This window comes from Oreochromis niloticus, linkage group LG7 (genome assembly GCF_001858045.2).
Source record: "Oreochromis niloticus isolate F11D_XX linkage group LG7, O_niloticus_UMD_NMBU, whole genome shotgun sequence".
Lineage (NCBI taxonomy): Eukaryota > Metazoa > Chordata > Actinopteri > Cichliformes > Cichlidae > Oreochromis > Oreochromis niloticus.
The window spans coordinates 43,719,224-43,731,764 of NC_031972.2; the positions used below are offsets into that span (position 1 = coordinate 43,719,224).

The following is a 12,541-nucleotide window of genomic DNA, read 5'->3' on the forward strand; positions in this document are numbered from 1 at the left end:
CTTCAACAAAGAAAACAACTATAAGGCTTCAACAGAAAAAGACAGCAATGCTGCTATTAACGATAACCAGGCAGGCCAAACAAAGTAATGGAGGCCGCCGTCACCTAAGCAAAACCACTACTCGGTTAAGAGCTACTCACAAAGAGCCACGCACGGTGGGGCTGGTCACACACACACAGCAGGCCTTTTCCACACCTAGGCTGGAAACACACACTGACCAGCACAGAGGAAAACCACCAGAAACCTCTCCCACTGCTCCTACCACTCCACACCGTAGGCAGGACAATCACACACATAACACGCAACGCAGAGACACCAGAGAAAGCCACCCCCCCACATTCAGTCCATCCCCAGCTTATATAACCTCAGAGAGGTGATTGCTGACTGGGCCCAGGTGGTAAATGAGGCCAATGAGCAGCAGCTGTGTCCTGGGGAGAGAGAAGAAGCGAGAGAGAGACAGAGGGGTGGAGCAAGAGAGGAGGAGGCAGAGAAAAATTCCACGCCCACACAAGGGCAGTATCAGGAGGCCCAGCTAGGGCCGTTACACCCCGTCCCATAAATACAAACCAGTGGTTTGTCACAGAACGTCCTACCCAGCTTTTAAACATATCACCTACCATGCACCATAGTAACGGTTAGGCATAGCCTCCCAAAACTGCCAAGACCTTTTCGATGTGTTGAAAACGCTGAATGGGGTTGGCTCAATTCCCTTAACATAGTGTCCCAAGTGACAGCCAGACGTTTTTTGAGCCATCACATATGGAGAATTCAGCGAATAGCTAGAAGGCCTTTCCGAAACACTTTTCAGACGCTTCTTCGCTAGGTCATGGTGACAGGTATGCTGGTTAGCCAGAGGTGCAGGTTTGAATGTTTGTGTAGTACACAAGGTGTCACAGTGCAGGTCATCTGGACCTGAAAGATTGTCAACAGGTGGCCTCTCATACTTAGGTGACCTCTGACATTGGCCAAATGGCACCACTGAGCAATTATGCTCCAATTGTGGCCTAGGACTGGCAACTTTGTCTGTCTGCGAACCACGGTTCACTGTTTTGACAGCAGATCGTTTTTGCTTTGATTTGGCTTTCAGACAGCGAGCAATCAGGTGGCCAGGTTTGTGGCAGAAAAAACAGAGCTTTGTTTTGGCTCTTGCCACCATGCCTTTATTAGCATTGTTAGCTGGCACATTCCTAGCCCTCGAGACTGACCGTTTCTGTTTGTAAGCCCCACAATTAGCTATTAAATGGCCAGACTTGAAACAGAAAAAACACTTACCGTCTGACCCGGGACGAGGCACAGGCACCTCCCCCCTTGTGCCTTGCTCACCACTAGCACCGCTAGCCTTCGCTAATGTGTCGCGTCGCACTTGCTTAATGATACTGGCTTTATGGACAAGTGCAAACTCGTCAGCCAGTGTCGCGGCCTGCTGCAAAGTGGAGACTTTCTGTTCATTCAGATACACTGCCATCCGCTCGGAGATGCAGTTTTTAAATTCCTCAATGAGAATTAACTCCCGTACCGAAACTACATCTGCAGCTTTATAGGCCAAACACCATTGGTCAAAGAGGACACTCTTTTCCCTTGCGAAATCCAGGAAGGATTGACCCTGCACCTTTTTCAACCCCCGAAATCGCTGCCTATAAGCCTCGGGGACTAGTTCGTAGGCTAACAGGATAGCACTTTTTAGTTTGTCGTAATCCAAACTGCATTCAGCGGACAACGAGGAACAAACCTCCTGTGGCTTGCCCACCAGCTTGCACTGCAGCAGGATGGCCCACGCATCCCGCGGCCAACGCAAGGCTGTTGCTATCTGCTCAAATGATTCAACGTAAACCTCCACCTCAGTGTCACGAAACACAGGGACCAGACGACTATTCCTGCCTACATCAAATTGTGCCTCGGTCTGTGACAGCGAGGCCGCCACAGGAGGGGAGGAGGCCTGCTGGAGTTCCAGCTGTCGCAGCTTGACCTTAGTCTCTGCCTCCACCTTCTTCAACTCAACCTCCGTGGCCCTAGCCAGTTCTGCGTCCAAACGCCTAAACTCTATTTCCCTTTTCAGCTGGAACTCTCTCTCACGCTCCTCCTTTTCCAGCTGGAGACGGACGAGCCAGACGGACTTTGAGCCTAGCATCCTGCTTAGAACCCTCTGATGACTGGGTGGAGAGCGGATCAAAACGGGGCAGCGTCATTGGCCCACCCTCGGGCAGCCCCTGGCCCACGGGTATAGACAATGACGGTTCTACGACCTGGCTTGGAACATGAGGTGCTGCACTTGGTCCAGCCGGACCGGGTGTGCTCGGGGGTTCTTGCATTACAACCACACCCTTCTCCAACAACCCGGACACCAGAGCAGCCTTCAGCTCTGTTTTGCGTAGACCAGTGGAGACACTGATCCTGTAACATGTTGCCACCTCCTGCAGATCCCTCTTCCTACAAACATCCAGCACGGCAAGCGACGGCTTTGCCGTAAACCCAGAAATATCAAAAGTGGCCATGAAAACTCAAATCGGCCCGAAACACATAAATTAACCACCCAAGGGCCAAACACCTCCACTACACAACCAAAAAAAACAGGCAAACAAAACGTGTTGTGTCAAGTCAACCATTAACTAAAATACTACCAACCCTCTCCCCAGTCCTGCCTACTCAGAATCTAGCCTCACCTAGCTTCTGGAGCGTACCAGGCTCGAGGCCACTTTAAAGGCAAATCATCAAGTGCCGAAGGCACCGAAAAGCCTACCCCCAACAGAGAATTAATCCCCACCCGGGTTTGCTCCGAAAATAACAAAGGCAAAACAAAAAATGAGTGTCCGAAGGAAGAGCAAACGCTCAGCTAGACACTCCCCCTGTTCTAGCCAGGGAGAGCAGCAGCTAGTCAAATGACCCTCACACAACACACAAACACCTGTTCACAATCGTAATTAGCTCAACTCCTTTCATTCCAATCCCGGACGAGCCCCCACTTTGTTACGTCCCCACATGAAAGCTAGGCGAAGAAGGTGGGGGGGATAGTAACAGTTGGATCCGGGTTGAAATGAAAAGAACACCAGGCAGAGGTATTCAACACAAAATAAATCTTTATTATAATCAATTAACTCAATAATCATATAAATAGTAACAACAGAAAGAGACAGCACCGCTGCTTTAATGATAACTCAAACAGATCAACACAAAGAATGGTGACCACTTCAACAAAGAAAACAACTATAAGGCTTCAACAGAAAAAGACAGCAATGCTGCTATTAACGATAACCAGGCAGGCCAAACAAAGTAATGGAGGCCGCCGTCACCTAAGCAAAACCACTACTCGGTTAAGAGCTACTCACAAAGAGCCACGCACGGTGGGGCTGGTCACACACACACAGCAGGCCTTTTCCACACCTAGGCTGGAAACACACACTGACCAGCACAGAGGAAAACCACCAGAAACCTCTCCCACTGCTCCTACCACTCCACACCGTAGGCAGGACAATCACACACATAACACGCAACGCAGAGACACCAGAGAAAGCCACCCCCCCACATTCAGTCCATCCCCAGCTTATATAACCTCAGAGAGGTGATTGCTGACTGGGCCCAGGTGGTAAATGAGGCCAATGAGCAGCAACTGTGTCCTGGGGAGAGAGAAGAAGCGAGAGAGAGACAGAGGGGTGGAGCAAGAGAGGAGGAGGTGGAGAAAAATTCCACGCCCACACAAGGGCAGTATCAGGAGGCCCAGCTAGGGCCGTTACACAAAGAAAAAGGAGTGTGTGTAAATATGCAAAAGTTTGTTCCAAAGTTTTAAAAGAAGTCTCTGTTATGTCCCCGGTTTTATTACCTCTGTCCTAAACCTCTCCCAAAAATCAGTTATTGTCTCAGTAAAGCAGAGTTGAATGATTAGCATGCTAATGAAACATAAAAAAGCTCTAGCTTGTTAGTATGCTGCTGTCTTATTCACCTAAATTTACAGCTGTGAACTGAAAGTTAATGATAGGAAATAATCTCTGCTGCCCACTACATGTCTTCACTGTGCATACTTGCATAGTGCACATTTTCCTTTTTTGATAGTATTATTGTCGGTGTTAGCTTAAGCTGCAGCTGTTTATTCATACTCTGCCCACTTTGCTTTTTGTGATAATGTGAATTGCCCAACTGTGAAAGTAATAAAGCCCATCTTTACACTGCCTGGCCACTCTGACATGTTGTCAGGGTCAACTGACTCTTGTCTTCTCTAGCTTAACCTTCTCTGCCCTCTTCCTTGCTCCACCAGCCCTCAGAGCGACAGATTGTGGTCGGCATATGCGCGATGACAAAAAAATCCAAATCCAAGCCCATGACTCAGATCTTGGAGCGCCTTTGTAAGTTTGACTACATTGATATGGTCATCTTTCCTGAGGAGGTCATCCTGGAGGAGCCTGTGGAGAAATGGCCCCTCTGTGATTGTCTCATCTCCTTCCACTCCAAAGGTAAAAATTGCAAACCGAAGCATCTGTTGCATGAGGAGAAATGCGAAAGAAATGCGAAGGTGGGAGGGAGACATGACTGGGGGATATTAGGGTTGAAACCTTACCTGGTTTAAGTTAGATTTGGAACACTATTTTTATTTGTTTACTTTTTTTTCTGATTCATGTTTTGTTCTTCATTTTTTTTGTGCCTAAACAAAATACCGAGATGCTTCTCACCACAGATCAGTTCATTAGTAAACACAGGAAAAAACTGTCCTTTGTGAAAGAGATCATATAGCAAGAACAGTTAAATAGTGCAACAGTAATAATTAAAAGGACTTTCTCACCATTCTGTCAGTTTGACTTGTGAGAACCAGTAAAGTGGATCCTGTATACTTCTCATTATTTTCTGTCACACATGTAATGTGACAGTGGCAAGTTTTCAGTCTTAGCATCTGTGCTAAGACTTAACATCAGACTCAGCAGTCATTTAGATCAAATGCTCTGCTTAATTTAAATGAGTGCAGATATCCTTAATGTGCGTGCTAATGAGCAAATGAGAGTGCATTATGAGGCCCATGTTATCATTTTTGCAGATGTGTCTCCACTGCAGACTGTAAATACTTGTTTATTAACCCATTTATTTTGACCACCTCACATGCTCAAGTTCACATTTATGACAAGTGACTTTCTGTTGATGAAATGTATTTGGTTTTTTTCATCTGCATCTTTTCATACTGGTGTCTGATGAAAACATAAACTTGAAGGGTGTTTCAAGTGCATATTTTTATGATGTGGGGGAAAAAAGGCAATATACAGCGCCTCTCCATATTCTGACACTTCTTACAAACTTTCCTGGGGAAAAATAAATGAGTACCTACATTAAAAATCTGGAGGAAAACACAACTTTCATTTGGATTGCCCAAAGTAATTTCTGCTCTTCCAGATTTTTGAAGAATTTCATCCCCTCACATGTTGATCACATCTTCAAAAAGCAGGTTTAACATGGCCCTGCTAAATTATACCAACTTCTTAACACAGAAAGCATCAAACATCTTTATATATTTTTAAGTGCTGAGGCCATTAAAAGACATCATTTTGCTCCTGGGTGTCAGAGGGTTTCAGTGATGACTGTTTAAAACTTCAACAAACTGTAAATGCTTTTAAACATTTCCTGGTTAAAAATTGATGCTCATTTTGGAATTAGTAAAAACATTTCCAACATTTGCATCTAGGAGATGTTCAGTTTTGTTGATCTTTTATTTGAGAACTCATACACTGTTGTATATCCCGAGTTTTCAAAGCATAAAAAATCATGATTACTGTATTATTTTTAAATGCTGGTCCAGCTTGTACTGATGAAGATATGTTTTACTTTTTAGGTTTCCCTCTGGACAAAGCAGTGGAATATGCCAAACTCAGGAATCCACTGCTCATCAATGATCTCAACATGCAGTATTTCATTCAGGATAGGTACGTGTGAGCACACACGCACAGCTGAAGGTTATCACAATGTAAAAACGTAACTAGCTAGTTTTAAAATTAGGCCTCAACTGTGTGGCCGCCAGTGAGATGGTGGCCACACAGCTGACTCAGCTGTGCTAAAAGGGTCCTCCTATAATATCAGTTTAACTCTTTAAGTGCATCAGATGCTGTTGGATTTTCCAGAATGTATTTAAAAACACGACCTCACTGTTTTGCTTGGAAATGTTTTGATGTCAGTGAAGCTGAAGGGTGAGCTCATTCATTAGAGCGGTTTGCAGGAGAGATGGGAATCATTTTCAAACATTTGCATTGCTCTCTGCCACGGGCCTCATGCAAACCCTCACACCTCTAACACCAGCTTTTGCTTGCCAAAAGGAAATTCTAAATGTGAAATTCTTTCATGAATCTGATTTGTTTGCATCTTTGTTTGTTTGTTTTTTTTCCTGGATAATCAGAGCAGTGAGAGGTTGTGTGATGTAAACAACATTGCTATTTTCACATGTACTGCATATTCCCTCCGACTTGCCCAGCTCTTGTAATACATACACTGCACAAATGGCAACATTAAATAAACTGTGGCGTTTGTTCTCGGAGGCTCACTAACTCCAATCGTTCCATGTCAGGAGGGAAGTGTATCGGATCCTGCAGGAAGAGGGCATCGACCTGCCTCGTTACGCTGTGCTGAACCGAGACCCTGACAATCCTGAAGGTGGGTTTTTACTTTGTGTTAAAGAAGTATTTTCATTTCAACAGAATAAACACAAGATAACATGATAAATCTCATATGTGGTGATTTCTGCTACCAAATATCACATAGAAAACATGTGATATTTAAGCAAAACTAATTTCATTCCATATGCAAACATCAATGCTGTAGATTCTTTTGTGCTTTTTCTGTATGTTTTAACTATTTCCTTGCAACCTGAATTTAAAAACTGAAGTGTTGCCCTGTGCAGAGTGTAACCTGGTGGAGGGGGAGGACCAAGTTGAGGTGAATGGGGAGGTGTTCCATAAACCCTTTGTGGAGAAACCAGTGTGCGCAGAGGACCACAACGTCTACATCTATTACCCAACATCTGCCGGAGGAGGAAGCCAAAGACTCTTCAGAAAGGTACCCGTTTATCACTGAAGCTGAAAAAATACCATGTTTTTGTTATGACAATTAGCTTAACATGCTGAACATTAAATGTGGCTATATAAGTTTATTTTTGTTTTTTTCTTCTTCTTTGCTGTAGATAGGGAGCCGTAGTAGTGTGTACTCCCCAGAAAGCAGTGTACGAAAGACTGGCTCTTATATCTACGAGGAGTTCATGCCGACGGATGGCACTGATGTAAAGGTACCGTTCATAGTTATTTGAAGTTTATACATTGTTGAACTGTTGTGGTGGGAGCTACCATATTGGTCAAGAACAGAAAAATGAAATAAAGTAATTTCATCTGCTCTGAGACGTCTTCTGAGTCGTTGGTCTTTTGCCTCTGTGCTGTTTCTTAGGTTTATACAGTGGGCCCGGACTATGCTCACGCTGAGGCCAGGAAGTCTCCAGCACTGGATGGGAAGGTAGAGAGGGACAGCGAGGGGAAGGAGATCCGCTACCCAGTCATGCTGACCGCCATGGAGAAACTGGTGGCCCGCAAGGTCTGCCTGGCATTCAAGGTAAAAGACTCGCACAAGCCCACCGTGTGCGAATGTAGTGAGTGTTCACTATGAGCCGTGTAACCACCGTGGTCTCGTGGTCCCTTTCTAGTTATTTTTACTGCTTCCTGTGCCTCCTGTGTAACCCTTTGTAGAGTCTCCAGATATGGGGAAAACTATGAGTGAAAGGTGAAACCACTTAGATTTTTTTTTTTTTTTTTTTTTTAAATAAATGAAAGGAACTAAAAGCACTTTTCAAGTACGCAGTGTAGTAACCAGCAGAGAGGATTTCTGCTGCTGACTCTACTAACACCTACAATTCATCTTATACAACTCATAAATAGAAGAAACTCCTCCACTCTGAACAAAGTAAAACACATGACTGCAGCAGAAGGCAACAAAAAATGTATTACTGCTAAGAAATGTAATGTTATTTGGAGAAATGTAGCATTTCGTTTCCCGATAACGAAATCTTAAAACAGCTTCTCAGTTGCTCTATTTTCTATCCAGTGGAAAACAACACATACACACATTCTTTATGTCAAATGTAAAGTAGGATATATATTTTTTATTAATCCTACTTCACCTGTTTAGTTGTTTGAATGTGTTTTCTGCTCAGCGGCTAACTACATTCTCATGCACTGTGAAGTGGCTTTAATGCTTTTGCTTGTGTGATTATAGCAAACAGTGTGTGGGTTCGACCTGCTCAGAGCCAATGGCCATTCATTTGTCTGTGACGTTAACGGCTTCAGCTTTGTCAAAAACTCCATGAAATACTACGACGACTGTGCCAAAGTCCTGGGGTAGGTGTTGCTGCTACACTGGACTGTGACTTTCTAGATGGACATGCTCAATTTCAAACAGCCGTGGATTGTTTGGCACAAGGAAGAGCTGATGGAATGAGCTTTGCTTCGCATTTAGTCATTTTGGTTGTTTTTTTTGCTTTTCTCGTCATCTCCAGGAATATGGTAATGAGGGAGTTAGCCCCCCAGCTCCACATCCCCTGGTCCATCCCCATGGAGGCTGAAGACATCCCCATCGTCCCAACAACCTCAGGAACCATGTACGTACTGAAAGACGAAATATTTCCTAATGGTGTTCTGAGGAAATATGTTGTTGAGCAGGCCACTTTTTTTTTTCTTTTTTTTTTGGTAATTAAGGGTCATGTTAAAATATGCACTTAAATTAAACATTTATGTTTAATTTTACATTAAACATGGAATAAGTAAGTTCCGTTTCTCATTACTCGTTTTAGCCTTCACTTAAAATTATTCCCAGATGGGATTATGCAAAATCCTCAAAGGATTCCCAGAATAATACTTAAGGAAAAAAAAAGTAGTCATGGGAAAATGACACAACACATTAACAGATGGTTGCTTGGGTCCACTGACCCACTGACTTCCCAGACTCAGTTCAGCCTCAGTTTGAAGTCTCTGGTGTGTTTTGCTCATTTTGCCTCATTTTTTATTCCTTCAGGATGGAGCTGCGCTGTGTTATCGCCATTATCCGACACGGAGACCGCACGCCAAAGCAAAAGATGAAAATGGAAGTCCGCCATCCTCTGTGAGTCACTCAGATTAAGCCTTGAGATGCCTTCCTTCTTCCCTGTTCATACTTTTGTTTTTCAAAGTACAAACATTTATAATAAAGTTCTGTATATGTGGAAAAATAAACAAAACAGGGGAAAACATTTGTTTTTGTATTGGATATTGAATATTCCCCATCCCATAATTTACTCATGATTGCGTCCATATATATATAATTTAACATGAATAAAGTAAACCTTGTGTTGTTAAGAGATAACAGATACAGCTCACTATCATGAGTAAATCATAGTATAGAAACATCTATTTCCAGGATTTACAAGAAGCATAATTTATTAAAGGGAATGTGGAAACAATTAGATTTATTTTCCACAGAATGAAATGAACACATTTAGAGGATGACATTTGATGACCTTCCCCCTCCTGTACCCATAATGAGTTTTGACACCTCAGTAGATATTAATATAGATATAGTTTGATGATTAGTCAGAGTAGTTTCCAGGTTTCTCCATGGGTGGCTGCATAGGCAGAGACTGTGAATGTTGATGTGCATTTTATTTCAAGAACTTCCCCTCAGAAATTTTAACCCTGGGTCAATGATGGCAGTGTCTGCTGTCTGCAAACCTCCTGGTTGTCTGCTTTTCTGTGCAGAGTTTGCCCTGCATGGGTTTCCTCGGGCCGCTCCGACTAGAGTGTGTGCGTGTGTGTGCACGTCACTCTGTTGGCCCGATGATGGGCTGGTGACCTGTCCACTGTATAAATAAAATCAGCTCCTTGCGAACTTTTGTTGGATAATCATTTAACATAGATGTTTTGTTTTTTAATTATGTTCTGATTTTTTTGCTCTGCTTATCCTTCACCAGATTCTTTGAACTGTTTGAAAAGTACGGAGGATATAAAACAGGAAAGCTAAAACTCAAAAAACCAAAGCAGCTGCAGGTGAGAGACAACACTAATAATCTCCTGCTTCATTTTTTCCCAGGCTGTCTCTTATTTGCATATTTGGGTTTTCTTTTGTTTGTTTGTTTGTTTTTTGAATGATTATGACTGAATCCTTTAAGAATAATAAAGTACTTTTAAACATTCCCACATATTAAGCGTTATCATCATCATGGACCACAAACCTTCATTGTCTTGTTGTCTAAATACACTGAGCTGTCTAAATCCCGTCTTGCACACTGCGTTCATGCCATCACTGTGTGCAGCTTAAGCTCCAATATTTCACCAGCACTCGAGTTTAAAGGTAAAGACCTCTGTGCTTCCAGGAAGTGCTGGACATCGCTCGCCTGCTCCTGGTCGAACTGGGGCAGCACACTGACTGTGAGATTGAGGAGAAGAAATCCAAGCTGGAGCAGCTTAAGACTGTTCTGGAAATGTGAGTGACATTTCACCTGGAAAACAAACACACACACATATATCATCACTCATCACCCTCCTGTTTCCTGTCATCTCAGTCATCAGCAGATCAGCAGACTTTCTCATACTCACAAACAGACACCTTCACCATGAAGACGCTCCCTCCCTCTTGGCTTGTCTTTAACTGCGTTATCTTTTCTTCCCTCCTCTATCCCTCTTTCCCACCCACCCATCCTTCCCTTCTTCACCCATCTGTTCTCTCAAAAGGGAATCCAGCTTGAATGACAATCAGTACGCACCCTCTCCCTTCTCACTTGTAAAGGATGAGGTTTTACTGGCCTCCTTTTCTTTAGCCAACCTAGACTGTGTGTACAAAATATTAGAAATATCACAGATCTTTTTATGTTTCAGACAGACCAAAACTCTGTGAAACTTTTTTTTCAGATTTCACTGATTAAAAATGTAAAGGAAGCAGAAGATGGATTAGTTATTGCATCTTAAGATTAGGCATTTGGAAGATATTTCTAATGTTTTGTACACTAACTGTAGACTTAATTTCCATTAAAATTCATTCATTTGTAGCTATTAACATCAGACACATACACAGTCAAATGTCTCTGATTATTTCACTGTGTTTCTGTGTGTGTAAATCAGCGTGTGTGTGGTGCTACTTCGTGTGCATGCTTTCCTCACTACCTATCAGCTACACTCTAAACCTCCTAATGTCTTCCTTCCTCCCGCCTCAGATCTGCATTCTGGTAATTTGATACTCTGCACAAGAGCACATTAACAATAATTAGAAAGACAGGGACGGTCAAATTTGCAAGAAAAGCACAGTTTAAACTACTGAGGGTTTAAACACAGTGACATCACCATTTTTAAGCCTCAGCAGTAACATTTTGCCTGACGCTATGTTTGTTTTTTGAAGCCAGAGGTTACCACATTTGGATGAGAGGGTGAAGTACTCAATTATCCAATAACACTAGCTAGCTTGATTGGCAAGCTGCATTCATAAACTGTGCGAGTGCAATGCAAAGATGCACACATGTGCAATGCAAAGATGCACACATGTGCAATGCAAAGATGCACACATGTGCAATGCAAAGATGCACACATGTGCAATGCAAAGATGCACACATGTGCAATGCAAAGATGCACACATGTGCAATGCAAAGATGCACACATGTGCAATGCAAAGATGCACACATGTGCAATGCAAAGATGCACACATGTGCAATGCAAAGATGCACACATGTGCAAATTAGTTTTAGTAACAGTCTAATAAAATGCTAGAATTTCACTCAAGAAGACTGGAGCACAGTCTTAGACAGACAGTACCACACAGCAGGGTTTAACATTTTTCAGATGATTCCATTAAAAGCGCTCCAGAAAGCACCGCCGACGCTAAGACGGCAGGGTGGTCCATTTCAGTGTCTCCAATTAGTTTACCTGAGACTTGGTAGACACCGGTCGACTATAGCGCTACATGTCGGCACATTTGCCAGTTAAAGCGGCCACACCCATGTTTCCAGTAACAAGGTTGTTTTAAAGAAATTCACCAACTGTAGAGGAGTTAGGAAGTCTGTTGTGACTATTCTGAGGCCAGGACTATAGTGTTTTCTGGCAGGCTGTGAAGCTGTGCGTTTTATGTCAACTAATTTTACATCATGACATAATGACACCAGACCAGTGAAACACCCTTTTCTGTTGGTGTAAGGAAGTTTAACTACACATTTGATTCGTTAGGCATTTATTTATAAGAACAAGAAGTGCAGTCTCAACAATACGTTTTAGTTTTTCTACAGGATAAAGACATGTGCTGTAGTATGTGAAAGAAATCTATCAGCACTCTTTGGGCTTGGACTGTTTGGACTGTAAGAAATTAATGTGTAGCATTAAATGTCTCCTAGCTCATTTGCCCAGACTGTCCTGTTTTTGTTAATAGACAGAAAATGTCCTGTTTTTTTGTTTGGTTGTTTTTTTTGAGAGGGGGGCTTTCTCTCAGTTAATTGTTTATCTATTAATTAATTACTTATTTACTTTGGCGATGTATGAATGGCCGCAGAGGAGGTCTTTTACAGCTTTTTTACTAATGAGGTTAT

The 12,541-nt window shown here is 42.9% G+C and overlaps 1 protein-coding gene across 7 annotated transcripts in view; it reads left to right on the plus strand.

Moving 5' to 3' along the window:
• The window catches only part of LOC100701407 (inositol hexakisphosphate and diphosphoinositol-pentakisphosphate kinase 1), a 54,304-nt gene that overhangs the window by 16,397 nt on the left and 25,366 nt on the right, over positions 1–12,541 (plus strand). For all 7 annotated transcript variants that reach the window (XR_002062911.2, XR_002062912.2, XM_025908988.1 and 4 more), the window contains 11 exons: positions 4,247–4,442; positions 5,804–5,894; positions 6,530–6,615; positions 6,863–7,017; positions 7,142–7,243; positions 7,399–7,560; positions 8,221–8,342; positions 8,501–8,602; positions 9,016–9,102; positions 9,947–10,022; positions 10,349–10,458. Coding sequence is in view for 5 of the 7 variants with exons in the window: in XM_025908988.1 (XP_025764773.1) it covers positions 4,247–4,442; positions 5,804–5,894; positions 6,530–6,615; positions 6,863–7,017; positions 7,142–7,243; positions 7,399–7,560; positions 8,221–8,342; positions 8,501–8,602; positions 9,016–9,102; positions 9,947–10,022; positions 10,349–10,458 (1,289 nt within the window). In the remaining 2 variants the exon portion in view is untranslated. The remainder of the gene's footprint in view (positions 1–4,246; positions 4,443–5,803; positions 5,895–6,529; positions 6,616–6,862; positions 7,018–7,141; positions 7,244–7,398; positions 7,561–8,220; positions 8,343–8,500; positions 8,603–9,015; positions 9,103–9,946; positions 10,023–10,348; positions 10,459–12,541) is intronic.